This window comes from Drosophila erecta, unplaced genomic scaffold (genome assembly GCF_003286155.1).
Source record: "Drosophila erecta strain 14021-0224.00,06,07 unplaced genomic scaffold, DereRS2 tig00000000-arrow-pilon, whole genome shotgun sequence".
Classification (NCBI taxonomy): Eukaryota; Metazoa; Arthropoda; class Insecta; order Diptera; family Drosophilidae; genus Drosophila; species Drosophila erecta.
In genome coordinates, this window is record NW_020825194.1 from 12,084,407 (window position 1) to 12,110,105 (window position 25,699).

General features: G+C 43.7%; 2 protein-coding genes across 3 annotated transcripts in view; one reads left to right on the forward strand and one right to left on the reverse strand.

Annotated features, from left to right (window-relative positions):
- Positions 1-2,437, forward strand: LOC6552544 (L-threonine ammonia-lyase). Its single transcript, XM_001980804.3, has 5 exons — positions 1-293; positions 348-418; positions 1,044-1,494; positions 1,559-1,851; positions 1,913-2,437. Exons 1-5 carry the CDS (start codon positions 54-56, stop codon positions 2,262-2,264), a joined length of 1,407 nt encoding a protein of 468 aa, XP_001980840.1. The 5' UTR covers positions 1-53; the 3' UTR covers positions 2,265-2,437.
- Positions 2,281-25,699, reverse strand: part of LOC6552543 (tyrosine-protein kinase Fer) — a 26,644-nt gene continuing 3,225 nt past the window's right edge. The window contains exons 3-14 of one of the 2 annotated variants that reach the window (XM_001980803.3): positions 25,372-25,559; positions 8,413-8,509; positions 7,964-8,300; positions 7,622-7,900; positions 7,392-7,569; positions 5,636-7,216; positions 3,987-4,361; positions 3,714-3,927; positions 3,569-3,655; positions 3,378-3,506; positions 3,136-3,318; positions 2,285-3,074 (exon numbers count right to left, since the gene is read on the reverse strand). In XM_001980803.3, the coding sequence (XP_001980839.1) occupies positions 2,923-3,074; positions 3,136-3,318; positions 3,378-3,506; positions 3,569-3,655; positions 3,714-3,927; positions 3,987-4,361; positions 5,636-7,216; positions 7,392-7,569; positions 7,622-7,900; positions 7,964-8,300; positions 8,413-8,509; positions 25,372-25,559 (3,800 nt within the window). In that variant the 3' untranslated portion in view covers positions 2,285-2,922. Of the gene's footprint in view, positions 3,075-3,135; positions 3,319-3,377; positions 3,507-3,568; positions 3,656-3,713; positions 3,928-3,986; positions 4,362-5,635; positions 7,217-7,391; positions 7,570-7,621; positions 7,901-7,963; positions 8,301-8,412; positions 8,510-25,371; positions 25,560-25,699 lie in introns of both variants that reach the window. The other variant, XM_015154519.2, reaches the window with a different exon arrangement.

A 25,699-nucleotide genomic window follows, 5' to 3' on the forward strand; every position in this document is an offset into this window, starting at 1 on the left:
CAGTATTCGGCGAGCAGTTGAACCCAAAGGATCTAGAGTGACTTTTAGGTGCAATGTCCCAGGCAGTGAAGACGGAAACGCCCAAGGAACCAAATGGTTTGGCGACCAAGGCCAATGGCACCGCTGTCAATGGCAAGCTGGAAGCCTTGAAGAGACCCAGACATGTTTCCGGTGGTGTGGAGGAAATCATCGATCCCTTCTGCAACCCGGAGAAACCGCAGCGCATATCCTTCCATGATGTCACCTCCGCTGCCTTTCTCATCCGCGGTGGCGTGGAACGCACTCCTTGTCCGGTAGATATTCCTATAATTATTCCCTCAAATTCCGATTAATTGAGTGACTTGCAGAAATCCACATCGTCGGAGCTATATGGCATGGAGTTGTATCTGAAAAAGGATTTCCTGCAATATACAGGCAGGTAAGTCATCAGCATTTGAAAAATGGAAAATGTATTTTAATTTTTCATTTATAAATTTGTATGACCTTTAAACAATTAACAGCGATTAGGTCTTCCCCCTTTTGTGTACTTTTTATATATATATTATGTTTTGTATATATAAGTCCAAGGTGCATTGCTAGTTCGGCTTTATTATTGTTTATACTGATCGGTTTCGCTCAACACATATTAATCAATTAGTATACTATAAATTGCGTCTGGGAGAATCATTTTTGTACTTTGATAAGAGGCTGTATTTGCATGTGTTCCACAGTCAAAATTGAGCTACAAAGCGGATCTTACGCGGATTTTTTATAATTATTAAATAATATGCATTTTGAGTTACGGAAATAGGTTGAACATATTTGTTTTGTTGATAGCTAAAAACACTTTTTTCGCATCGCAGTTAAATAGGGTACGTCGCATTTCTATTATAACGCCAAAATTTGGGTGATAAATTTTGGTGCACATAAAAGTCAAAGATCCGATAAGATACCGTTTAATTGAAAGATATGGTTCGATTGGCTCAAATTAATTGCTGTTGCTAATTGGTTTTTGATTTTGTGAACAACATGTGCCTGATAGACCCAATTCACAATTCCGACAGCTTCAAGGAGCGTGGCGCACGCTATGCGCTGCTATCGTTGACCGAGGAGCAGAAGCGAACCGGAGTGATCAGTGCCTCCTTGGGCAATCACGCCCAGGCCCTGTGCTATCACGGCTGGAAACTCAATATACCAGTGACCGTGGTGATGCCCAAGGCGGCGCCCATCATGAAGGTCCAGAGGTGCCGCAACTACAAGGCCCGCGTCATCGTCGAGGGAAACGACATGGGCGAGGCCAAGTCCCTGGCCATGCGAATGTCCCGCGAGGAGGGTCTACTGTACGTGAATGGCTATGATCATCCGCACATCATGGCCGGCCAGGGTACTATTGGCTTGGAGATACTGGAACAGGTGCCCGAACCGGATGCAGTGGTGGTGCCGGTGGGTGGCGGTGGACTGATTGCTGGTATTGCCACAGCTGTCAAGGCCTTGTCCCCCAAAACCAAGATTATTGTGAGTATATTCCATGTATTTTAATAATTCGTAGTTCTATGTGTTCTGAATCCCTGTTAAAAAGGGTGTGGAGTCGGAGAAGTGCGCCAGCTTCACCCGGGCCATGGAAAACGACGGACCCATTCACACGCCCATCAAGAACACATTGGCTGATGGCTTGGCCGTTCCCAAAGTTGGCTATAATGCCTATGCCACCGCCATGCCGCTAATAGATCGCATGGTGGTGGTCAAGGAGGAGTGGATCGCAGTGGCTATCCTCAGGCTGGTGGAGGAGGAGAAATGCGTCGTCGAGGGAGCGGGTGGTGCTGGACTAGCGGCCATTTTGGCCGGACACCTGAATGAGCTCAAGGGAAAGAAGTAAGTACTTTAACTAGCCTTCAGTATAATTTCTAAATATTTCGTTGTCTTTTTCTCTTAGAGTTGTGGTGCTTCTGTGTGGAGGAAACATAGACACCACCGTGTTTGGACGTTGTTTGGAGCGAGGCTTGGCCGCCGTGGGGCGCCTGGTCAAGTTCAATGTGGAGGTGAGCGATCGTCCTGGCGGCATCAACGATCTGTGCGCCCTGCTGGTCCGCGTGGGCGTGTCCATCAAGGACATCATGCACGAGAGAGCCTGGCTGCGGGATATCTACACCGTGGAGGTGAAGGTCGTGTGCGAAACCGTTGACTGGAGCCACAGTCTGGAGCTGAAGAACGAGCTGAAGAAGTTCTACTCGAAAGTTCAGTTCTCCGATGTGCCGCTGGCCCTTACAAATGATTGCGATCCGTAGGATACTCTTCTGTATATATATTTATATATATAAAGTACACATATGATTTATTCACTTCAGCAGCGCAGCAAAACTTAAAGCTTTAACTTAGAGCGTAGTTGTATTACAGTAAACATAATCGTATCGAAGTAGAAATGTAAATTAGGTGTAAATAAATATACATAGAATACAAAGTCTAGAAACAAATTGACAAACGTAGGGATTGCATAATATACAAATTATGAATCACTGCTTAGAAACTAAAACACAAACAACTAAAATTATATAAATTCATGAGCTTAGCTTACGAAAGCCGTTCTTCAGTAGCAGACACACAATATCAGTTATATATTTTTTATCTTATTTTTTTTGTTTACTTTCCTTTGTTGTTTCAAGATCTCTTGCGGTTTTTGGCACATTAAGGATTTATTACATACGCTCAGTCAGGCAAAAACACACACTACAGTACACATCGAAATTTACATTTACATGGCTAGAAAATATATATATGTCTCTATATAAATATGCTTTATGTGGTAAAATGTATAGGTAAAGGTATAGGCTATCTCATAAATACAGGCAACTCGTTATCAAGTCCTCGGACGTGACGTACTTTAAAAGCGCTGACTAAATCTACGTTGAGTATATGCTAAGTTCCATGTTCCGCATGGAGCCGCTCTCAGTGGCTGTTGTCCAGGCGCAGGATCAGTGCATCGACCACATTGTAGATCTCATCGAAATGCGGCCGGGACTCGGCGTCGGCTGCCCAGCACTGGAGCATCAGTCGGTACATCTCCTCCGGCGTGCTCTTCGGCGTTGGCATGCGGTATCCTGCAATGAAACAGAGTGCTCTTATCCACTTCCCATTCATAGCACAGATATTAATAGTTACCCGTATCGATGCGCTCGCGGGCTCTTGAGTTGGTCATGCCGGAGTAGGGTGTGTCCCCCTTGGAGAAGATCTCCCACATCAGTATGCCATAGGACCACACGTCGCACAGAGAGGTGTACTTTCCGAAATTCAGGGCCTCGGGAGCTGTCCACTTCACGGGTATTTGCTTCATGCCATCGGAAACTATGGAAGCACACTTCAATTAGTTTAAGTTCTCATCTCTCCTGAGCAGTTACCATTACCTATATACTCCTCCTCCTCGCGGGACATTCCGAAGTCGGAGATCTTCACACTGTGCTCCAAGTCGACGAGGCAATTACGCGCCGCCAGATCCCGATGAATGCAGTTCTTGGACTCCAGATATCGCATGCCTTGCAAAAAGAGTTATTTAATATTATTTAAAATGTATTTATTTAGCTTTAAGTGCACCCACCTGCCGCCGCATCTCTGCACATGCCCATTTGTTGGCGAGTTGTGAGCCCATTGGAGTTCTTGCGCAAATAAGTTAGCAGCGAACCACCTACAAAGTTTAAACAATTACATGTATGACTAATATTCCAAGTATTTGCAGAACTTACCCAGCACCAGTTCCATGACAATCATAATGGGCTGCTTCTGCACACAAATGCCAATCAGTTTGACGATATTTGGATGATCGTATTGCTTAAGGATGCGTCCTTCCTGAAGGAATTTGCGCTTCTGTTCATCGGGCAGGGTCATACGACAGGTTTTGACAGCCACATCCAGTTTGGTGGACTTTAGCTTGGCCTTGTAGACGTCCCCAAAGTTGCCCTACGAATATCAGGAGCCATTGAGTATGAAATTCGTTAAGTCATAGCTTGATTACTTACCCGGCCAATCCTCTCCAGAAGCACCACATCATCGTTGCTCAGCTCCCAGCGCTCCCGGCAAACGGGTCGCCGGAGTATTGCTCCCGATTTCACGGTCACTGGCAATTCCGAGTGATACTGATGCATGATCAGCTCCTGGATGCTGGCGAAGGGCGGTCCCTCGAACCGGAAATTACCCTCGCCGGTGGTCTGGACAATGAAGTGCTTGTGGCCATTCCAACAGACACTGAGCACAATCTGGCTCTCCTCGTTTCGAATCGTTTCGCGGACCAGGAAGTCACCATCGTTATTCAGCAATCGAACCACCTCCTCACGCGGCAGAACGCCATGGAACCATTCCTCCTCGTAGAGCGGTCGATTTGTGGATAGCGATATCTGCAAGATCCGAATAATTAGCTAAATCCATATACCATGATCTCCGGCGGTTTAGTGAAAGCATGCAAAGTACGAAAGAAAACATAGGCGAAGGAAATTAAAATAGCTGCGAATCGGTTAACACGCCATTTTTCCACATTTCCAAATGGGCAACGGAAATGCGTGGGTGCAATTGGCTCTGACGAAATTGCAGTGGCTTGGGGATAGAAACGCAAATGAATTATAATTAATTATAATATAATACAGTAAGCAAAAGTCGTATGAAATCATAAGTATACATCCGTTACTGCGAAAGGTGGAAAATATGGATCTACATTCAAGGTTGTCTCGTCGTGTGACTCACAAATACTTTCGATTTTGGCCGCTTTTTTCGGGCCGGTGGAATTGGCCGACCCGTAAAGACAATTGTCTCGAAAATCCCCCCATTATCGGCTCCGGCATAGTTGCTGCTGTGTCCGGAACTGCTCATGATGGAACCACCAGATGACCCAAACCAAAAAAACTACTACTTCAACTTGCGCAATTGTCTCACGGCACAAAACCGAAACTGAAATAGTCACGCGTTCTGTCGGATACAAATGTGATATGTATCTCCAACTGCTCACTGGCCAAACAGACGCCAAACATTTCAATGGACTAGATTAATGGCGACTGCTGGTCGGCATCCAAACTGCTCGTCCGATCGGTGAGAACTAAAAGATATAATCGCTTTATTCTCCCATCTGAACACTTTCGCTCTTTCTCATAGCCACGCACAAGTAATTTTTGGCAATGGGGAAGGGTGCGGAAACTTGAAATTCAGCAGCGATGCTTCTACACCCTAACTAACTGGAAATCTTGACTTTATTTTACTGATTTATGTTATGCGAAACATCTATTCTTTGAGATACAAATGTGTGCGTTAAGGTAACTCTTTGATGTTCTAAACTGAAATCAAAACGTAAACGACTACTTGCTATACGCAACCCATAAGTTTTAAGGTCACCCTGTGTTTTATTTATGGATCCGCTCTATAAAAAGCTCTTTCCCCACAACATGCCTTCGATTCTGAACGTGAGCACGGAAGAAAGAAAAAATCATGCACAATCAATCAAACATGCAAATTGAAGAGGCAAGCAAAGCGATGCGGTTTTTGAGTCTCTGTGAGATGGCGTCTGGTGGCGCCCAGTTGGCTTAGATACTCTCGATACGGTGTGTGCGGTGGTTTATTCTCGGATACTGGTATACTGATACTGATACGGATACGGATACGGATGCGACTACGGGTAACTCACACTGGCCGCCAGGCTGGGCACGCAGTAGCAGTGATCCTTCATGCTGAGCACATCGTCACTGGCGCTATCCTCCTCCTCGTCGTTGTCGACGTCCCGATCCGAGTTCTCCTCCAGCTCTCCGGAACTGGACTCGAATTGGTGCTCCTTGTGGCCAGATATTTGGACGGATGGCTTAACTGGTTTCTGACCAGCTGGCGGACAGCTGCAGAATTGCTCATCCGCGGGGGAACCAGTCGGTTGATCCACCTCGAACTCTTTGGCGAAATCAAAGACACTTTTGCTGGGATGGATGCGTCGTCTTTTGGTGCACTGTTTGCATGGCTTGGAGCGCTTCAGCTGGAAATTGAGCAACTTGGAGCGGAATGTATTGCGGATGGCCTTTGATTTCTTCTGGATCTTGGGCACCTTGAATTTCAGTCTTGAGTTTTCCTTGGACGGCGTCGTTGTAGTTGTAGTCGTTATGGTGGTGGTGATCGTGCTCGTTATGATCGTGGACTGTGAGGCACTGTGATTGCTATTGCTACTGGTATTTTTATTGTTATTATTATTATTATTACTGCTGGAACTGCTACTGTTTGTGGGGCAATCACTGCCACTGGAATGATGCTGTTGACTTGGTTGCGTTCTTTTCGCATCCTGTTCTTCGTTGTGGGTATGATGCTTGCCCATCCTAACGAGTGGACTCTTGGAGAACTCCTTTAGGTTGCTGAATATGTTGCTTATGGACTTCTGACTAAAGGACAGTGATCGCTTCTTGGATTGACTGGTATCCTTGGAGGAGCGGCACTCTGAGCTGGAACTGGAACTGCGTTTCGTATGGCTATCTGGATCTTTGACCAACTTTCTGGCTTGTATGTGATTCTCCTCGGCACTTTCGATGGCATTCACATCATCGCTGGGCTGCAGAGTGCGCTTCAGTCGATCGTCTAGCACTCGGTTCAGCTCATCAATCCTGTCCAGATGGGCATCAATGGAGTTCTGGGGTGCACTTTGGTTGATTTCTATTTGTATTTGCTCTTGTTTCGGGTGAATATGTTCCCGTTCCGTTTCCGTTTCCGCCTCACTTTCTGGACTCGGCGAGGTATCCTTTTTCTTATCCAACTCCAGATCGGCATAGATATGATTGTTATTGGTGTTAGTAAGGACAGCAGCGGTGAGCTGGGTAAGCGGGGCGGGCGAGGCAAGGACAAGAGGCTCCTCGTCCTCGCCCAAACACAACATGGAACACTGGGTTCGCCGCAGACGCGGCAAATCGGGCGGATTGTTGGAGCTCGTGGCGATCTCCTCGCCCAAATAATGAACACTTGCCGCCTGGCGCAAACGATGGTTAGTAATGGGCTCATAACGTGCAGGACTTGGCCCGATCCCATCCCTAATTACCGACAGGGATCCCAGGCTCTGGGATCGTGGCTGCAACTTATTGAAGCGTCCTTGTCGCGATCGTGTCATGGGCGTCGCCGGTTGGGGAGTACTCTTGCGCTTGAAGTGGCGACCCCTGCCACGCAAGAGGGTCAAAACCCCACCGCGTCGCATCAGCTCGTTCATTATGCCCAGACCTGGTGAACTGGTGGAGTTGGATCTCTGCTAATAGGTTAAGTTTCGTGTGTGGGTATGGGTTTTGTATGGCATGGGTAGGAGGGCAGCATCCAGAGAGAAAGAAATGGTTTGTATCACATAGGATTAGTTCGACCATGACCATCTACTTCTTAAGACTAGCCAAAACCTAAGCGGATTAAGGGGGAAACTAATGACCCACCTGCTGTTCGTTGTTGTAGCCATTCTCGATGAAGTTCTGCTCGAGGGTGAGGTCATCGTCGCAACCGGAGGGCAGCTCCTCGCATCCCACCTCGTTCAGGGCGCACTTGATCATGTCCACCAGCTTCTGCTTCTGCTTCTCCTGGCAGCGCAGTGCATTGAGGTCCTTCGACTGGCGGCTAGGAAAATCGAGCTTATATAATGTATAGGTATATATATGATATCGCTTACCATAGGCTATCCTTGTTGGACTGAATGCCGTTGGAATTGTTGCTGCCGTTGGATATAATGCTGCCATTGGCCACCGGCGAGCCACCATTCACATGCTCGATCATCTTCAGCTGCTTCTCCTGGCAGTCCCTGACGGCTCCCTCCAGTTCCTGGAGACGGTTTCTCAGCCAGTCCACCGTGAGGTTGTCCACCGTCAAGGTGCTCGACTGCAGTTTGCCGGGTATATCCTGGATGAGCGTCTCATCGAACTGGAAGAGCAGTGGTGTTGTGGGGGAGGTTCTACAAACACATAGCAAACGCATTAGATTCCATATAAACTAAATAGCGCAAGCGGTATCTCACTTGTATTTCTCGGTGAACTCGCCGTACTCCTCGGTCGGATTGATGCTCCCTATCACAGTGTCGATGCGCTTCTGGATCTCCTTGTACTTGTCGGCCGTGAGGTCGCCGTACTGCGTCGCCTCCTGCAGGATGTTGCGCCACAGCAGGATGAAGCTCTCCTGGACGGACTGCTGATGCTCCAGCAGACCCGGCAGCAGCACGTTGCGAAAGTCCTTCTCCACTTCGATGGCTTCCGTGATGGACAGCACGTACTCGTTGTGTGTGAGATGCAATTTGCGGCAGGCCTTCTGGTACTTGTCACGCACATCGTCCAGCTTGCGGCCACTGCGGCTGGGTGCTGTGGAAAGCATATTCACGAAAATCATATCATACAAGCTCTGCAAAAAAGTAGCCTACATCTTTGATTGGTTTCCCACTCGGCAACCCGATACCCTACGTTTCTCACTCACCCTTTATGTAGTTCTCCTCGAAGCGCGTGCGCAGCGCCTTGTAGCCCTCCAAATGTTTTTGGTATTCCGATTTCTTGCGCACCACCTCGTCGGTGAGCTGGAATGACAAGAGGAAGCGGGTTGCGGTTCAGTTGGGGGTTTCTCTGCGGTCAGTCGGCACACGTGTGCCTCCGTGATCGGCGCACTTTCCCAAATTCAAAACAAGAAAAACAAAAAGCAGAAAAACCTAAGCCGATTATCGCCGGCGTCACTACGTGTTTGCTTTTGGTCGCGCAAAGTGCTCCACATGCGAGTAATCGCATAATGGTGCCCACTCGGGCGTCCCAACTCGATGAATCCACCGACACCTATCTGCTCCATTGAGTATCTCTCACACTTTCTTCGCAAAACATTTTCTCACGTTTGTCCATTATGCAAGGTACACGTCCCACCGCAAAGCCAACAAGAAACACTAAACAATATGAGAGATAGAAAACAAAAAAACGCAAATGCCGCGGCTCCACAAATGACTGATAAGTGACTGGCCAAAAGGATTGCATTATGCAGCTGGGCCAACATCCAACATTCAACATCCACATCCACATCCCAGCATCCGTTAGCAGTGTCAACAAAATCAACAGCGACATTGTTGCCGAGGATTGTGACTGCAGTGGAATCGCATGTCGGGCCTGAAGCTGAATCTATAAGCCCAAGCCGTGCTTAGAGCCAAAGCCACAACTAATGGCAGCAAAGTGCAGTTAGTCAAGCAGCTGCAAAGTTGCTGAGTTAAGGTTGCATGGACATAATGCAGCAATGCAGTGATGCAGGCCACAGTGGGCCAGTCCATGTCGCCATAATACACAAATTAGACAAATCTCAAGCTAAGCGTAATATTTCCTATCATATCATCATTTTTATTGGGAAAACCACACTCTTATTTAATTTAAAGAGCCATTGTCAGCCAATTTAAACTTGAACTTAATGGTTAAAAGCCACTTTATCCAACTTATGAACTGGTTTGGATCTAAATGCGGAAATCGAGCTGAGAACCTTAAATCGCTAATGCAAAATAGGAACAATAAATATAAATTTATAGCGTGAAGCACTGAAGTCATCCAATTTGAATAACTAGGCTATGCTATCAAGAAAAGGTTAATAACTTTTTGCCTATATTAAATCAGCCAATATTATTACAATTAATAATGCGGTTTTAAGAGCAACATTTTAATGTTATGGGTTCGATCATTTAAATTTTAAAAAATAACGTGATATAATATTGATATTAATAATTTATTTTATTATAGTAATTCATTAATAACCACATTTCGGCACAATTTGCCCATGGTCACCAGCTTGGCCTGCAACTTGAGCCGCGTTTTTGTTGATGTTGCCGTTGTGCAGTTGACTGTGCATATTAATTGCAGGCGGTTTTGAACTTTAGCACTGAAGGCGGAAGACAGCAGAAGAGATGGATCAACTAATTGAATGATCAGGCTTGAGAATGCGCCAATGAGAATCGCTAGAAAATGGCAAGGCTAGCGAAAAGCAATTCTATAGCACGCATATCTATATAAATTGCTGACCCACTTTAGCCGATTGTGTGTTTGTCATTGAAAGTGCTGTCGAGAGTGTTTTCGAGAGTTATCTTGAAATTGGCTGCAATCTAGACAACTTTTTGCTTTGTTGGGCTACGTAATAACCAATTCTGTAAGGTTCTGGTTCTGCTTATGGCTCTGTGCCGATTTTTCTTATTTTTTTCGGCAAGTGGTTAAGCAACTTTCAATGCCTTTGCCTTTGCCTTTGCAGCTGCTAATTTGCCTAAAAAGTTGTTTAGAAAGAGAGAGCGACAGAGGGGCAGGCCAGCCACAAGTAGAAGAAACAAACATGGCTCGAAAGTGGGTCATGCGCGCCGTATTTCTTACTTCTCAGCGGCTAAACAGTCAATAGCATTTTGGTAACCATAGCCCCTTTCCACCAATCCACCTACCTTCCCACCACTTGGACCTCGCCTCACACATTGTTTACAAATGATTGCCAATTTTTTTCGTTTAGTATTTCAGTTTTTTTTGTTTTTGTTTTTTTGCGTCTTGGCCACCAGAACAGCGTATCCAAAACGAATCCGAGGAAAGTTGCTAATCTGCCACCTGCACTCAGCCAGCGAAACTTTCTCGATTTTCTCACGCAATTTCCCCCGGCGGATTTCATTCGATGCTAACATCTTTTAACTCACGGTTTAAATATTCGGAATTCTAAATACCGAATCTATATGTAAATGCGGCGATGACCTAATGGAATCTGTGACAAGTGGTGCCAGCTGCCACGTTTTGCATTAATCAGCTTGATTCTTTCTGTTTGCCTTTTATTTCGATTCGATTTTCTGCTTCTGTTTCGGATACTGATTCTGTAAAATTTGAAATTAAGCGGAAAATTCTGTGTTTATATTTTCCAAATTGCGACAAATTAAGCTGCAAGCTGTCTATGATTCAATTCTTAAATTAATGCGTCCATCTTAATAAGATTTTGTTTCTTGTGACATTTCAAATGCTGAGTCTGACAGCTTCTAAAATTTGTCCGCTACATTTTCATTGTTGATACGTCATTGTTTATTTTTATAATCGCCTCTTTGTCTTTACGATTTCGCTACGAATTTTGCAAAAACAATTTTTGCCAAAACAAAGTGTGTACCTTTCAGCTTAGAGCATTAATCAAAACGTCTTGTTTAGCAGACGTATCGGTTGTAAAGTCTGCTTATATTATGGATTATATCTATATCAAATCAAACATTATAAAATTTTTTGTATTTTTTTACAATTTAATTAATACATTTGAAGCTATACCCATAAGTTCTCAGTGCCCACAATACACATACGAACAATAACGATAAAAAAGCACAACTCAATCAAGCGAAATTCAATTCATGTCTACACTTCCAAAGAAATTGCCTCTAATCAAAATAAATTTGTCAAATGTATTGCGAAATCGTGATGCAATAAAAAGAAACCGAGTTCAGAAAACCGAGAGAGGGCCAACAAAAATGCAAAACAAGTCAAAAGCTAAACCCTAGACGGAATTGCATTTATGTTTTCTTTTTTTGTGACACCGCGTGAGAGCTTTTCTTGGCTGGCATATTTGAATATGAAACGGCTTGGCAGCAGCTGTGACAATAAAAACGATAGAAAATGCCACACACGCCTGGGATTTCCCTTTGTTGTGGTCGAATTGGGGGGTGGGGGGTGGGGGGCGGCGAAATCAATGCAGCCGATAGTCCGGGAGTTTTTCAATAACCTAACAGCCACAAGATGTTGCATAAGTGCCGACAGCGTTGACAATAATAATGATGTTTTATGAAACAGTCGAGATCGTTTTTAAAGCTGGCGTTTAGCCGTGCAATTGCGAATTATGCAAATTTATGACCGTTGGTCAATATACATGAGAGTTCCCAGTTTCCTCTGCGGACCAGGGACTTGGAGTAATTTCCCATGGAGTCGCCCAGACTTGTCGTGGTTCGTGCCAGTGCTTTTGCCTTTTTGCCAACCTGGTGGTCAATGAACCCCGCTCAACTGGGCACAACAATGGACACGCTAATACGAAAGACCAACCCGTTTTGATGGCTTCAACTGTAATTGCTCAGCTTCTGTTGAATTTACTATTTAAACAATTCACAAATCAGTCGCATAATTGACACGCAATAACTTCACTTTCGTTGGCCAATTCGTGAATATTATTTGCCAAGTTTTTATGGCCCGCCCGTCTTTTATAAAATTTTGCACAAATTTGCATGCGTGCCAAGTGAAAGAAGCATGACGAAATGGTCCGAATTTAAATTGGATCTGTAAATGATGTCGACGATTTTGGCGTCGCCGTTGCCAGCACTTTCTATTTCAGTCGAGTGTCGTCGAGCAGACAAAAGAATAGAATGGCAAAATCGACGATCGCAGTGAAAGTGTCTTCGAAATGGCCAATTGCCGCGAGCGAGTTCGTCGCTTAAGTCTTTCGTTTTCGTGGCCTGGAAGTGCCACCTTCATTGGCCAAATGCGAGCCGAACCGGGAGGTCTTAATCGCCGCCGGAGAGGCTGCAGAACGACTTTTCAATATTCAAAGCCACCTACGTGTTGCTTGCAACTTGTTTTGCATACACACACACACACACACACACGGCTCCCAATGCGAAATCCTGCGGCAGCGATCGTTCCTCGGAACAGACATAAATTTCCAGAGCCAAGCAGATCTCATAAACAAAAAACGTTGCAATAACCTGGGGTAAAACCCTGTTATGAAGCAGGGAGTTCCTTGATTATGTTGTAAATTAAAGTGTAGCTTGGTTTTCAATCAAAAGGTATTAAAAATGGATTTAATAAGTTCGAACTAGTAATATAACTTATAATTTTTGCATTCCCTCCATAATATTTAATAATTTTCGAAATAAGCTTAGCAATTTGATACATTTTACACTGGTTAACCTATGCATGTATTTTAATATCTAAGACTATTTCCCTAAATATCCCCGGAGATGGATCTACCCACTGCCAGCTTTCAATACAAATTTACGAGCTTCTCCGCCAACCAAAGCCTGAACTTGATCCACAGCAGGCCAGCTGCGCTTTTGATGTCAAGGAAGCAGACTGCGTTCGCACGGCTCTCCTTCGGGCCAAGTTATTACGTCGCATATTGGGCAGCTAGATAGACCTGGCCGGGAAGTGGTGAATGGCTGAATGGCCGTGCCCGACTGGCTTTTGTTAATTTATTTTTACTGCTGCCCCAAACATGATGAAGTACTTGCAACGCAGCCGCTGCACTGCAGCACCGCCAACCAAGAAATTAAGTTGCAGTTGCTGCGCTGCCCGGAGCCAAGTGGCAGGTACAAAAGCCCCGACGACTCCGTCTTCGATCCATAAAGTACACATTTTCCTCGGCCGGCGCGCAGGCGCAGCTAACGAGGCGAAGTCCCCATCCACCAGTGGTACCAGGCCCCAAACTCCTCTCTCCATCTGCCCAACTGCCCAACTGAAGTCCAGATTCGGGCCCAATACGTTTTTAGCCCTCGGGTTGGGTTCTTTATTGTTTTCTCTTCGTCGCTCCGTCTCGTCTCGAGTCGACTCCACTCGCAGCGCCTGTAACTCTCTTTTGCCCCTGTGCTTGTGTGCATGTTGCAGACTTGTTTCATAACTGGTCCACGATTCTTGGAATTAAAGGAACAAAGGCTGGGGCTGATTTTGATTTTGACCGACAAACGTTGTCTGCGCTTGTTTGCTGTTGACTCTCCCCCTTTCCCGATCCCTGTTTCTGGTAATACACTGGGAAAAAGCAGGTAACTAGTAGGTGATAAGAGTGGGGCATACCATTAAAGGCAGCATTTACTTGATTTAAGTAAGTTTAATCTAGGAACTGGTCAAGCATTCAACCTATGCTTTATTACAAGTACCATTTTATGTGCCTAATTTAAGGTGAGTTTTATGCCAAGCTCCACCCAATTTCTAGCAGTGTGCAGCTGCCGCTGCTGGCTGTTTGTTCAGCCCGGGCTCGAAATCTTCTCGGCCTGCATCTGAGGGCAGAGGGTACTTGAAATTGACTGAAAAGATACGAATGTGCCGCACATGCGCGTAGATTATAATGAGATAAAGGCACAGCCAGTCGGCCAGGCAAAAAGACAAAAAAAAAAAGACGAGAAAAAAAGAAAAAAACTGAAAAGGGTTTGCAGACAGTTCGTTGCCTGTTGGCGTGTTAGAAAACCTTTTTAACGCGCTCCGTTCGAGTCGGCAACTTAATTTTTATTGCGCCTGGCTAGGCCGCATCTCCAATTAGAACTCGTGCAATATGAGACGAACGGAAGGCTTCAGTTGGGTTCGACTTAAGCCATGGATTTATGGGCTACTTGGGACCCGAAACATAACAGTTGATTTTATGTGTTAACACTTGAACGACTCCTCGAATCCGTTCTTATTTCTCCCACTAAACGAGGCAAGCTAATTCGTATTCAATAAGCGTAACTGCTGAGCTGGTATCATTAGCCAAATTGGTCAAGACCATACTGGGATATGGCCATTATATCTCTATCTATATATACTGATATACTGATATATAAGTATATGGGTATATGAAAAAGTTCAAACAAAACAAGCGCCACCTTCGCGGTGGTTTTTTCTTTATTTGCCGCGGATCAACATTCCCCTCCTAAAATTCGCGGAAAGAGATCGGCAAAAGCGAATCTGGAAAACTTGGCAAAATAAAATTCACACACGAGATAAAAATCGCAGCAACTAAATACGTGAGCTTGACGTCGTCAGTTGCTGATGTTTCTAGTATTTATTGTCATACAGAGTCTGTCACTTCTTTTAATTGTTTATGACCTTGCTGGAGCTGTTGTTCTCCCCATTATTTTTGGCCAGCTTCTTACTGTTTTGTGAAGATTCTTCTTGTTTTTATTTGATATTTCTCGTACCATGCGGCGCGAGGGCGATCAACTTTGGGTCGATCTTGTGATTACGGTGAGCGCAAATTAAAATGAATTCTTTTGAATATACTCGTACTAAACGGCGAGAACCTTTTTGAGACAAGTGCGCATTAACCGGTTTATCGGTTATAAATATAATCAAATGCATACCTATATCGCACATACATACTATACATGTGTATTATATCGCCTCGACGTCATCAAGCTTTCTTACATATTGCTCCACTTCTCCCTGTAATTACCTGATAATCAAAGCCTCATTACGTAAATTGCCAATTAGGAGCCGCTCAGACGAAAGCTCCCATTGATACACTGATTTGTCTTTGCCTTTGCAATTGGCTTCGTTTAGATGGCAATTACGAGATTGTTATTGGGATCGCGAACAGGCCAAAGTATGGTTATCAACTTTAATTAAATGGCGAAGTGAAAAAATCAAATTTATAACTTAGTTGTTCAGCCAAATGAATCATTAGTTGTCCTTCAAGTGGCTTTCGTTTCATTCAAATTTTAATACATTGCAAACCATTTTTTTCTTTATGTGCAAGTGATGGTTTTTTGTGGGCGTGTTCCCATTAGCGAGCAATTTTCCCCATATTAGTGTTAATGCAATGCCAAAATGCACTGCGAATCATAATCATTTACCGGATCAGAGTCGACTTGGCGGCTTTCCAGCGCAAATTAGACAAAGTCGACTTTCACGCTCGAAAGTTTTGCGCTTAAGAATTTCTCTTTGGCAATAATTGACTCCAAATCTCCTCAATTAAGTATTTGCGACTGCGAAACGCGACGCGACGCGAGATGCAAGTCGAGAACCAGAAATAAACACACACCGGACTTTGTTTTTTGTTTTTGATTTTCTCGCAACTTGTCCGCTTTTTTACCATTATTTTCTTTATTTATTTTTTTTTTTTTTTTGTGAGACTACCAGCTTGTGTGTTTTCAGGTTTTCTGCTCCACTTTCTGCTCGTCCCGACACGCTGACGCTGGTGACACGGATGCGGATGTGGCGCATGGTAAATCCGCAAACCAAACAAGTTCAGCTGACAATCAACATCACTTTGCAAGTGAACAGAAGAAAAAAAAGAAAAATATAAAAAAACCGAACTGGCGCATGGAAAACCCAGCCCCTCCGGTTCCAGAGCAGAAAAAAAAATCCCATTTTCTGGTGACCTTACCAACAAAAAATTAGCAGGCGATACGACTGTTATTATTGCCTCAGTTTTTGGCACGTTTCCCTGCTTCACTGGTGGCCAACCGTTGTTGGCCATTGACACAGCCCGCTTTTTGTCTCTTTTGGGCCATAAATAATCTCTCGTTGTGTGTGGCCCCTTCGGTTTCTAGTGGCACTTTGTCACTATTTTGTATCTTTCAGTTCAAGCCATCGCCTTGACCAATTTGGGGAGGGTGGGCCGCATAAGACCGCTTGAGTACCGCGCACAGAGTTCAATGTCATATGGGCATGACACTAAGCTTGCCCCCCCCACCATTTCCCATTAAGTCGATTTTAATTACCGAAATAATCGCAAGACAAACAATTGAGGAGGTGCGGCCCAAAAGAGCAAAAGATAAAAGACTTTAATGGGGCATTGGGCAATTTAGGGGGTTTCTCAAGAATATACCAGATATTTTTATGCTGAGTATGAATTTAATTATATGTCTAGTTTACTTCTAAATGCTTAAAATACGCAGACCACAAAATTTGTGAACAATTAACGTGTTTTTCACAGTTTTGCCAAACTAGCTTCCATTACTGGGCCTTCTTTCTTATTCCCATAGAAGTTATTTTTGCACGCTTTCCGTTCCACTTACTTCGAGCATTTAGTTGACTCACTTCTCAAATTTCATCATAGCTTGGCCTCACGTAACTTTCGCACTTTCAATTCGTGAATTAGCACATTCATCAATTAACACATTGTAATTAATGCTCCAATGACCTCAATTGCATTTAAATTTGGACTTTTTCGGAGCAATCCGATGGGTTCATAATGCACTTTAGCTTGTCTGGCTCCGCTTCATTCTTCATTGCATTTCGAGTAACCTTCGTGGGGTTTCCAGCCCTGTGGCATCAACCAGTCTATACCAGAGAGCCGACCTTTTCCTCTTTCGATTGCGTGAACACTTGACTGGTTGTTCAAGTACATTTTAATGAGCACAAACAAAACGATTGGTTGTCCTTTTTTTAGTTTACCCCGACCACAATGGCAAGCTGGCCCTCCAAGGTGAATTTTTTGAAAGGGAATCGATTGATTTGCCAGGGTCTCAGCACATGACCTATGCCCACACTTTTGCGGCTTCCAGCGGCGGCTGATGAAAGTGCCCCACCCGAATGGGTGGGTTAAGCTGTGGATTCCACCTTGCATTTTCGTTTCGTGTTTTTTGGGTATGCCACTTTGAGTCATGGCTGCACTGCGCCATTTTTATTTTTAGTAAGCAGGCAGCTATAAAATCTTTTAGCGATTTCATTATTCTCGCTTTGCCTGCAGACGGTTTCAAACACAATCGCTAGCGTATTAATTTTGTAGCTGCAGCTGTCGCTTTTCCCATTGCACTTAGGCGAAAATATCATTTTTGGCGGCACACGCGGCGGCTACGTAATTTCCTATATTTGATGGCAAACAATATTATTTATTTAGCTGGCAACATTTTCGTGCAACATAAATTAGCCCCAACTGAGAACATAAATTTCACTTTTGCGCGAAGCGAAAACCAGAAAATTTTCCGACTGACAGAAAGTTGAAAGAAAAGCCAGGAGAGCAGAAAGGCATTTCATTTTAAGTAGACAAAGCTTACAATAATACACAGAGTAATGTAATATGTGAATAAACTTTCTATGATTTACTAAAAGTAAGTTATCAATTACCGCTTTTCTAACTCTTTTAATTAATCAATCAAGAAACTGAAGTCATTTGTTAACTATTAATTTGCCATAAAATGGTTTACAGCGCTTTCTAGCAATTTATCACCTATGCACAACAATCAACTGTGAGATAAAACCATTTCAATTAGCCATATTACCGATTGTTTACTGTATCTGTTGAGCAGGGGTATTTTTTCGAGCTTGCAAAGTTTTTATTTTCAATTTGGCGCCATTCCAAATTAGCAAAACCGAATTAACGCAGACACAGTCAACATTTCCCATCCCCCCTACACCCTCGCCATCAGCAGCGTTTATCTCTCGCTGAATTTCAATTTTCCACTATTTTCTCAACATTCTTATTTCGGCGTGGCCAACGCTGCGTATGAGCAATGTGCAAGGCGGTAGTGAACGTCAACAACAGCAACTACACGCCGACAGCATCTTTGGCATCGTAAAAATCCAAAAAATATTACCAAGGCACTGGAAATTAGCAAAAAAGGGGGAGGATTATTTTGAGCCCGGTTTGGCGGGGGGACGCTCCATCCAAAGGAACGTGAAAAAATCTGAATGCGTTTCCCAGGAAAATGCCGACGACGTTTCTTGGGGGCGTGTTGCGACTGAAGTTTTGTTGATTGCGCCGCCAGAGCGCTCCGCAAAATTGCTTTTGCCCAACAGTTTGACAGCGAAATTACGAACAATAATGCGTTCTGTTAATGGCGGCGGCGTTGCCATTATTAGAACGAAGGACTCACAGCCAGACTACGCAGACAAGCCCATTCCCATTCCCATACCCATTTCCCTTTGCCAGCATAACTTTACCCATTTTGAGACTAGAGTTTCACCGCGTCTACGCGGCACTAAAAAGGCCACCATTACGGTCGCGCCAATTTAATTGTTCGATTTTCGGGTGCCAAGCAGCATTGGGCATTAAATTTGATTAAAGTCGCCGACGTGGGCTCTGATTTATGGCCACCATTAGTTTAATCAGAATCGGTTCAGCAGCTTGAATCTCCCTCAATGCATCCACCACATACACATATCCATAAATGAATATCTACCCTTTCTGTGCATCGAAGCAAATGTGGCCAAAAGTCCACATGGCCCGCCGTCTGTGTCTGGTCTGGTCTGCTCTGGTCTAACCAATGCCAACGAGTTAAGGGCCAGGCTGTAACCATGGCTAACACGGACATGGATGGCACATGTCATGGGCCAAATTCGTTGGCACTTGGCTGCGCTTTTCGGGGCTAGAAGCAAATTGTCCACAGACTGCGGCAGTGGGAGGATGTAACCACTGGCCAGGACACGCTAGTCGGACAACTATTAAAAGTCAATTTAAAATGTAAGCACAGCCTTGAATGTGAGCTAATGTTGGGTGTTTACGAAAATTAATTCAGATAAAAAGCTTAACAAGAATTTTGCATTTATCAGATATAAGCAATTCCGATTGTATTATTTTGTTTTTCAGGCGATTTATCTTTCCAAAAAACATTTTTTGAAGACTTATCAAGAATTATCAAGAATTAGACGAATTACACCAGAAATATTGAAGAATTTTTATCAAGGCAAAAATTTAAAATTCTGGCGATAAGTAAGAGGAAATCCAAACAAGCCTGCATAATAATTTCCGTGTCCCGTCGACGCAGACATAATGCAAATTTCCACATTTTCCCCATTCCCGCTCCACATTGCCCACTGTAGTCCTGTTGACATTGGTCGGTTTTATTAGAGTTCCAGTGAGGAGGACGCAGGACTGCGTTGACTTTTATGCTTTGTAGGCGTCCGGAACGGAGCTCATCCCGGCCGAAGTCCTGTCCGCCTGCCATTCACTTGGCCCGTCAACCCTGATACTTGACATTGCACAATGTGGAAGCGTCCATCCTACTGTCACTCAAACCCAATCCCAATCCCAAACCACCGGCTCGGCTCGGTGACCCTTGCTGCATTGCACAACTCCGTTCCCAAAATTATTTATTTTGCGGTTGTCCAGGGGGCTTAACTCAATTTGCCACCACAACGGACTTTCCGAAATTAAAAAGGGCACGTGCAGCATTTTGAGTGAGGGGCAGTACAACTGGGTGTTGCATCCAGTTGGCTGATGTGTGTATTCATTTCTTTAGAAAATTAACGCCAATGAAATAGCTATAATTTGTCGTCATTTAGCACACAAGATATTTTTTGTTTATAAATAAACATGTATCTGTTTTCCTTATTTTTTGCTTCTCCTTTGGCGTTTCGCTTATAAGTAAACAATTTTGCTGCTGGTTCTGCTGATATTTAATGATCAAATGAAGGCGTGGGCGATTGTACCAGACCCAGGGGCGACCCTCTGCCTAGGAAAAGCATAATAATGGAGAAAAATAGAAGAAAAAAGCGAACTGATACCGCACCTTAGATCCCATTGAGGAGGAACTACAATAGCCGCGAATCCAGCAGGCTGGCAGAATCAACAGACATAATTGATGATATTTTCGACAGCCACAATGCGAATTAAAAGCGGAATGAATTAAGGCGAAATCCAATAACGAGGCATATAAATCAGAAAATGAAAAACGAGAAAGCGAGCATAAAGTATTTTAATTCGAATTTACATATAATGCTGAGATGAGCTAAGAACTATGTATGTGTATACATAAAAACAACAAAAAACTCTTTGTTTATTTGGTGGAAAATTTATGCGAGTCGTGGAAATTCGAGGCTATAACCTTTGCGGAAATATTTCCGCTGCTGCATTTAGATTTATTTCCAATGTATTAACCGATAACGACTTTTCTTTTTGGCAGACAAAGACTTTTCAGACAGATTTCTCCAGCCGAATGCCCGATTGCATTAAGCGAGGGAATTGCGTTGCCACGTGGAAAATGTCACTGTTTGGCGGAAGTAATCATCATCAGGGCCGTCGAGACGTTGAGTTTGGCAAACACGCTTTTCGCAGACACTCGGAAAAATGTTTAAGAGAGTGGTCTTTCCAAACAACTTATATATCTTTAAAGGTGTCGCATACAGATTTGAGAAGCAGACACCAAGCAGACACATTTTCTCACTGTGCAGCCATACGTGCACCGCATTTATGTCGCCCAGACAATGTCGATGCGGCTGGATGGATGGTTAGGTGGGTTTGGTGGTTAATAGTTCCGCCATCCACACACGCTGGCCAAAAACGAAAGTTGCAACTTGGAGCGGCAGATGAGTCAGCGGACTGCAGCCGGAACTGGCCCTGGGCAACTCGAAGTGGCGCCACAGTCGCGTCCATTATGTGGCAATTATGCTAGCAACCCCCAAACATGATTGCTGGTCTGAAGGTATCGGCTGGGAGTTGCACGTTCGAGTTTGGTGGTTGGAGGTTGGAGAAACCAACCCCGGGCGTTGGACGCCAGTCGCACGCCATGACGTCGTCCGACGACCACAAGTTTGCCTTTTAACAACTCCATGGAGTTGCGACCTCCTCCTTTGCCCCGCCATAAAAAATAACAAATCGTTATCCAATGGCGCCCCCACTTGGAGCGAATGAAAAACAAACTTTGCCCCATGTTTGTTGTCAACAAATATCAGGTCTAATTTTTATGCTGCGTGCAGTTCGCTCGAATTTGGGAGTTCGCAGCTGCAAAACTTTACGAAATCACTGGGCTTACAGGCCGGACAGTTTATGGCAGTGACTAGCGTATAAATAGATACAAAAGTATCTACAAGTTGTCCCTGTCAAGAGACAACAGCATGTGTGCCTGCAATTTGTGCAGCTTTTGTCGCAATGTCAAGAAACTTTTGTGGCACCCACCCCCCTTTCTGGTTGCCCCGAAAAACAAACCCCCACGCAGATGGCAAGCATTTAAGTTGTTTTGGCATTTTATGTGCATAGCATTTTGGGGTTCAAGACATTCAGAATTTATGCCCTGAAATGCCTGTACTCGCAAACGAAAAGCATTTGCGACCCTGTACTTGGCTCAGATTTGGGACTCCATTTATCATGTGGAGCGTAGCCGTTTTCCCGGAGCTGCCACATGTTGGTTCAACCGTATCGCATTGTTTAAGTTGGTCGGCATTATCATATTATAAAGTTGGGAGCTTTAGATTTGCATTGATATCAGAGTGAGTCGAATTAAAACGAAAGTTCCCGTAAAACTCTCATATTCGGAACCTTTTTCTTGGGCTGTACGTGCGTGTGGCCATTTGCATTGGCAGGGGGAAAACTTTGTAGACACTTGAGAACTTCAGAGCGCCGGGCACAGGTCAATGCAGCTCAATTAAAAGCCATGTCCGAAGGCTTTTGTGCGTGGGGCCAATTGAGTGCAGTGAAAGGACGCCGGCTTTGGGGTGAAATGCGGAGCCATTTCCCATTTTCCCATTTCTGTGGTGGGGTGGTTTTAAAAAAAAGAACTCTGGCGCCGTCTCTTAAATAACATTGCAAACAAGTTTAATGGGGGGAACTTCAATCAAACGCTGGCTTTTGCATGCCATTCGTTAAGTATCTTCAAGTGCTCCAAATTGAGCGGGAGCCATGTGCATTTGATAGATACATTGGATGTGGCCACTGCACCCGCTTGTTTGTGCTCCTTCAGTTCGGTATGTACAACTTGGCCCACCCCTCGCAGTACGCCCACTTCAAAGTCATATCTTATCGGCTTATCTGGAATACCAGAGAGGAAAACACAGACGAGCGACTGTTGTTTTTCTGCTCGACGTCGCCGTTTGCCGTTTGATTGCCATAAAAATACTTGAATTGAACCTATTGTAATTAATACGAGTACGATTCGCCGCAGTATTTTCAATGCCAGCCTATGGAAATGTATCTCCGCTTCCAAAGAACAAGTCTAGCCATTTTAGCATGCCTTCTGCGGTTTATCAATACAATACAATTGAGGGGAAAGCCGAGCAGGGGAAAATATATATACGTGAAGCCACAGAAAAGCTGTCATGTGTGCGGAAAAGCGCTGGAAAACCCACCCGGAAGTTCAGACCTAATGCGTTTTTGCGGGGCGTGTGCAGTGGTTTTGACAGCCCAGCAGATACAAAGATACATTAAAGCCAATTCCATATCCATTAGCTGCAAGCTGAGGGCAGGCGCCCTTAAGTGTTTTCAATTAATAACCAAACTCGCAGCTAGCCAACATGCTTTCCTAAATATTTTGACGACAGCCTGGACTAAGTGATTGAGTTGGCCATTAAACGACAGCAAATTGAACAACTTGTTTAGTCTGCTGACAAACTAAATTCCTTCTTCAATAAAGTAATGAAAAGTTGAATTTAGGAATTTGCTATCTTAATTACAGCAATTAGAACTCGATTGTCTGATAGTTTGCAATTGTATCTTTAGGTGTTTCAATTTAAGGCGTAGTAGTAAAAATAATAAATAGTTGAAAGCGCATTTAATATTTCATGAGTAAGTACATTTTTTGGCAAGTTAACATGGCAATTGTAAAAGATATAAAATACTAAGTATCAACATCTGTTTCGATCATTAAAAACGATATAATGTGTAAGACCATTAAGAAATATTTTATTTATGTAAGTATTTTACAGAGCACTTAACTGCATAGATATAAATAATAATTTTTATTTTTATTTTAACTCTCTCGAGATTATTGATTAGTTAATTGGGTAGCTAATAATCATTACTCATGAAGTATGCTAAATAAATAATATGCCAGGCTATAAGCTCATCGTCTAATTCAATTTCACTCAATCTTTAGCATCTACATTGTTTGCCTGCCTCCAATAATAATAACCTAATGCCAATCCATCAACACCACAATGCAATTCCATCCATCAACACCATATAGAACCGATTCCGCCATCGATGCCGTCCAACTGGACAGAAAAACAGAAAAACAGACCAGCAGACCAGCAGACCAACTGGTCGAGTGGTCGACCCATTTCTAGACACTTATTAAATCAACAGCACAGCAACAATTCCTCGATGAGTTCTTGTCTACAAGTCAGGTTCTTACTGCTCCTATTGCTGCCGTTCGGTTCAATCCATTGCGCAAATATTACAAAGTCAAAGTCCAATGAAGAAAATAAAAAAGGAAAAACCTACGACGATGGGGAGACTCAGAACCCGGAGTAGAGACTCGGTTTTCAAGACTCACTGGAGTCGGAGCTCTCATCTTCCACTTGGGGTCTTTTACCCAGAATATTTACTTTGCCTTTTTGCAGCTGTCTGCATGCTTTGTAATTTTTATTGCTATTTCGCTAAATTGTTGTCAATTGACTTGAGATTGGCGCAAGTTTGCAGCATGTTTAGTTGCCAGTTTTTTGGTCACTCTTCTTTTTTTCCAATTGCCAAAGTTTGCTGTTTGATTACAACCCATTGAGGATGAAGCAAATAAATCTAGCATTTTTAACTTCAAAAATAGTTTATCCTAATAAAATCTGCGCATTTTCAAAGCATAAAAGTGGTTTTTTGAGTAGCTTTTTCGCGACGTTGCTCAATAAACAAGTACAAACAATAGACATTGTTAAATGATATGAAGAAATCATCGACGATTCGCTGAAATTTTGATTGGCATTCTCGGCGGCCATTAAATTTTGTTTTGCACCAGCGAAACTGCGGCGCAAAAAGTCTTGTTTGCCACAAAAATAGATGGGTATCTTGATAGATAGATAAATAAATAATACTAAAGTAAGCCAGCTAGCAAGCGATGCAATGGCAAACGAGACTTTTGTTTAGACTTGACAAAGGCCGCAGGAAGATATAAAACAGTAGCCGAGAGGCGAAATCACTAAACAAAACAAATTTTTGTTTTTTGGGTCAACGTCATCGCCATTTTGGCAGTGGCCAATCTATCTGTTCACTATCTATCTGGCCACATGTCGCATGTGGCAAAAAAGCATTTTTCATAGGATACCTTTTTCAAAAAACAAAACTGGACTGAATACGGAATACGGAATACGGAATACTGAAGTTCCGCCGCGCTCTTTGTGTCTATTTAAAATGCTAATTTGCTGTCAGCACCCGTAAATATTCGCAATTTGTTGACCCTTCTTCATGCTCGTGTTGCTGGTTGGCTTTTTATCTTTTTATCTCTTTATATCGTGTATTTTTTGTAATTTTGCTGTTCTAATATTTCGCTGCCCGGTGGGTTAATAAACTTGTTGCCGCACGACAGGGCTCATAAATAAACACTTCTATTGATTTAGTACGCCGACTGGGCCAACAAAGCCAATAGCAATCATTGGAATTCTCTTCCACATTTATTTTGGTGAGTGTTTACAAGACGCTTAAGCTGCTTAAATGTGCCCCAAGTCGTTTCTTCTTTTCCGCAGAAATGCTTAATATTTATTTTGATTATACAAATACTTAATATACTATATAGGCACCTCGAACAATGGACAGTCCAACAAAAGACGGCTGTGGGCGGAGCTTGTGGCTTGTGGGGCCCCGAGCTTCAAATGATTATTGTTATGGTGGTCGAGTTGACTCGCAATGGCAATCATAAATAAATAAATGCGTACACCCGAAGACAAGACACATTTAAGTGGGAGACCTTAGGCAGGAAGCGTGAAGTAGATAGACGACACAAAGCTACAAAATCTACCCTCCACATTTCTACGCAGAACGAGCCACCCATTTGTTCTCAGTGCCCTGTCTTTCGATAATTCATATGCTGTCTGAATTGGGTGCGTCGAGTGTTCGAGTGTTCGAATGGGTATTTAAGGTGTTGGCCGAGACACTCACATGATTCAGGCGTGCGGCAATCTTGGCATGCTCCTCCTGGTAGGCTTTCCTGGCCTTTCGTTTGTCCTGCGAGAGGTGGGTCAGCTTATCGCAGACGACCTCCAGCTGCTCCGCGTTGAACTTGAACTGTTTGGCCTGCTGGTCCAGTTCATCCATGTAGGATCGCCAGGACTTGGAGATCAGGCTGCCTGCAAAGGGGTAAAAGGCTAACAGGCATTAGTAAAGTGAGACAAATATGATAGTAAGGTAATGGTTGGATAAGCACTAATTAAATTTTAAAATAAACAGCAAGGGTAGTAAACTTTAGTATAGCATTTAAGGATTAAGT

Excerpts from the sequence above, each read along its gene's own strand:
- LOC6552544 (XM_001980804.3), top strand. The coding sequence starts at position 54 with ATGTCCCAGGCAGTGAAGACGGAAACGCCCAAGGAACCAAATGGTTTG. Across the intron at positions 419-1,043 it reads TTCCTGCAATATACAGGCAG|CTTCAAGGAGCGTGGCGCAC; the intron begins GTAAGTCATCAG and ends CAATTCCGACAG. Across the intron at positions 1,852-1,912 it reads AATGAGCTCAAGGGAAAGAA|AGTTGTGGTGCTTCTGTGTG; the intron begins GTAAGTACTTTA and ends TTTTTCTCTTAG.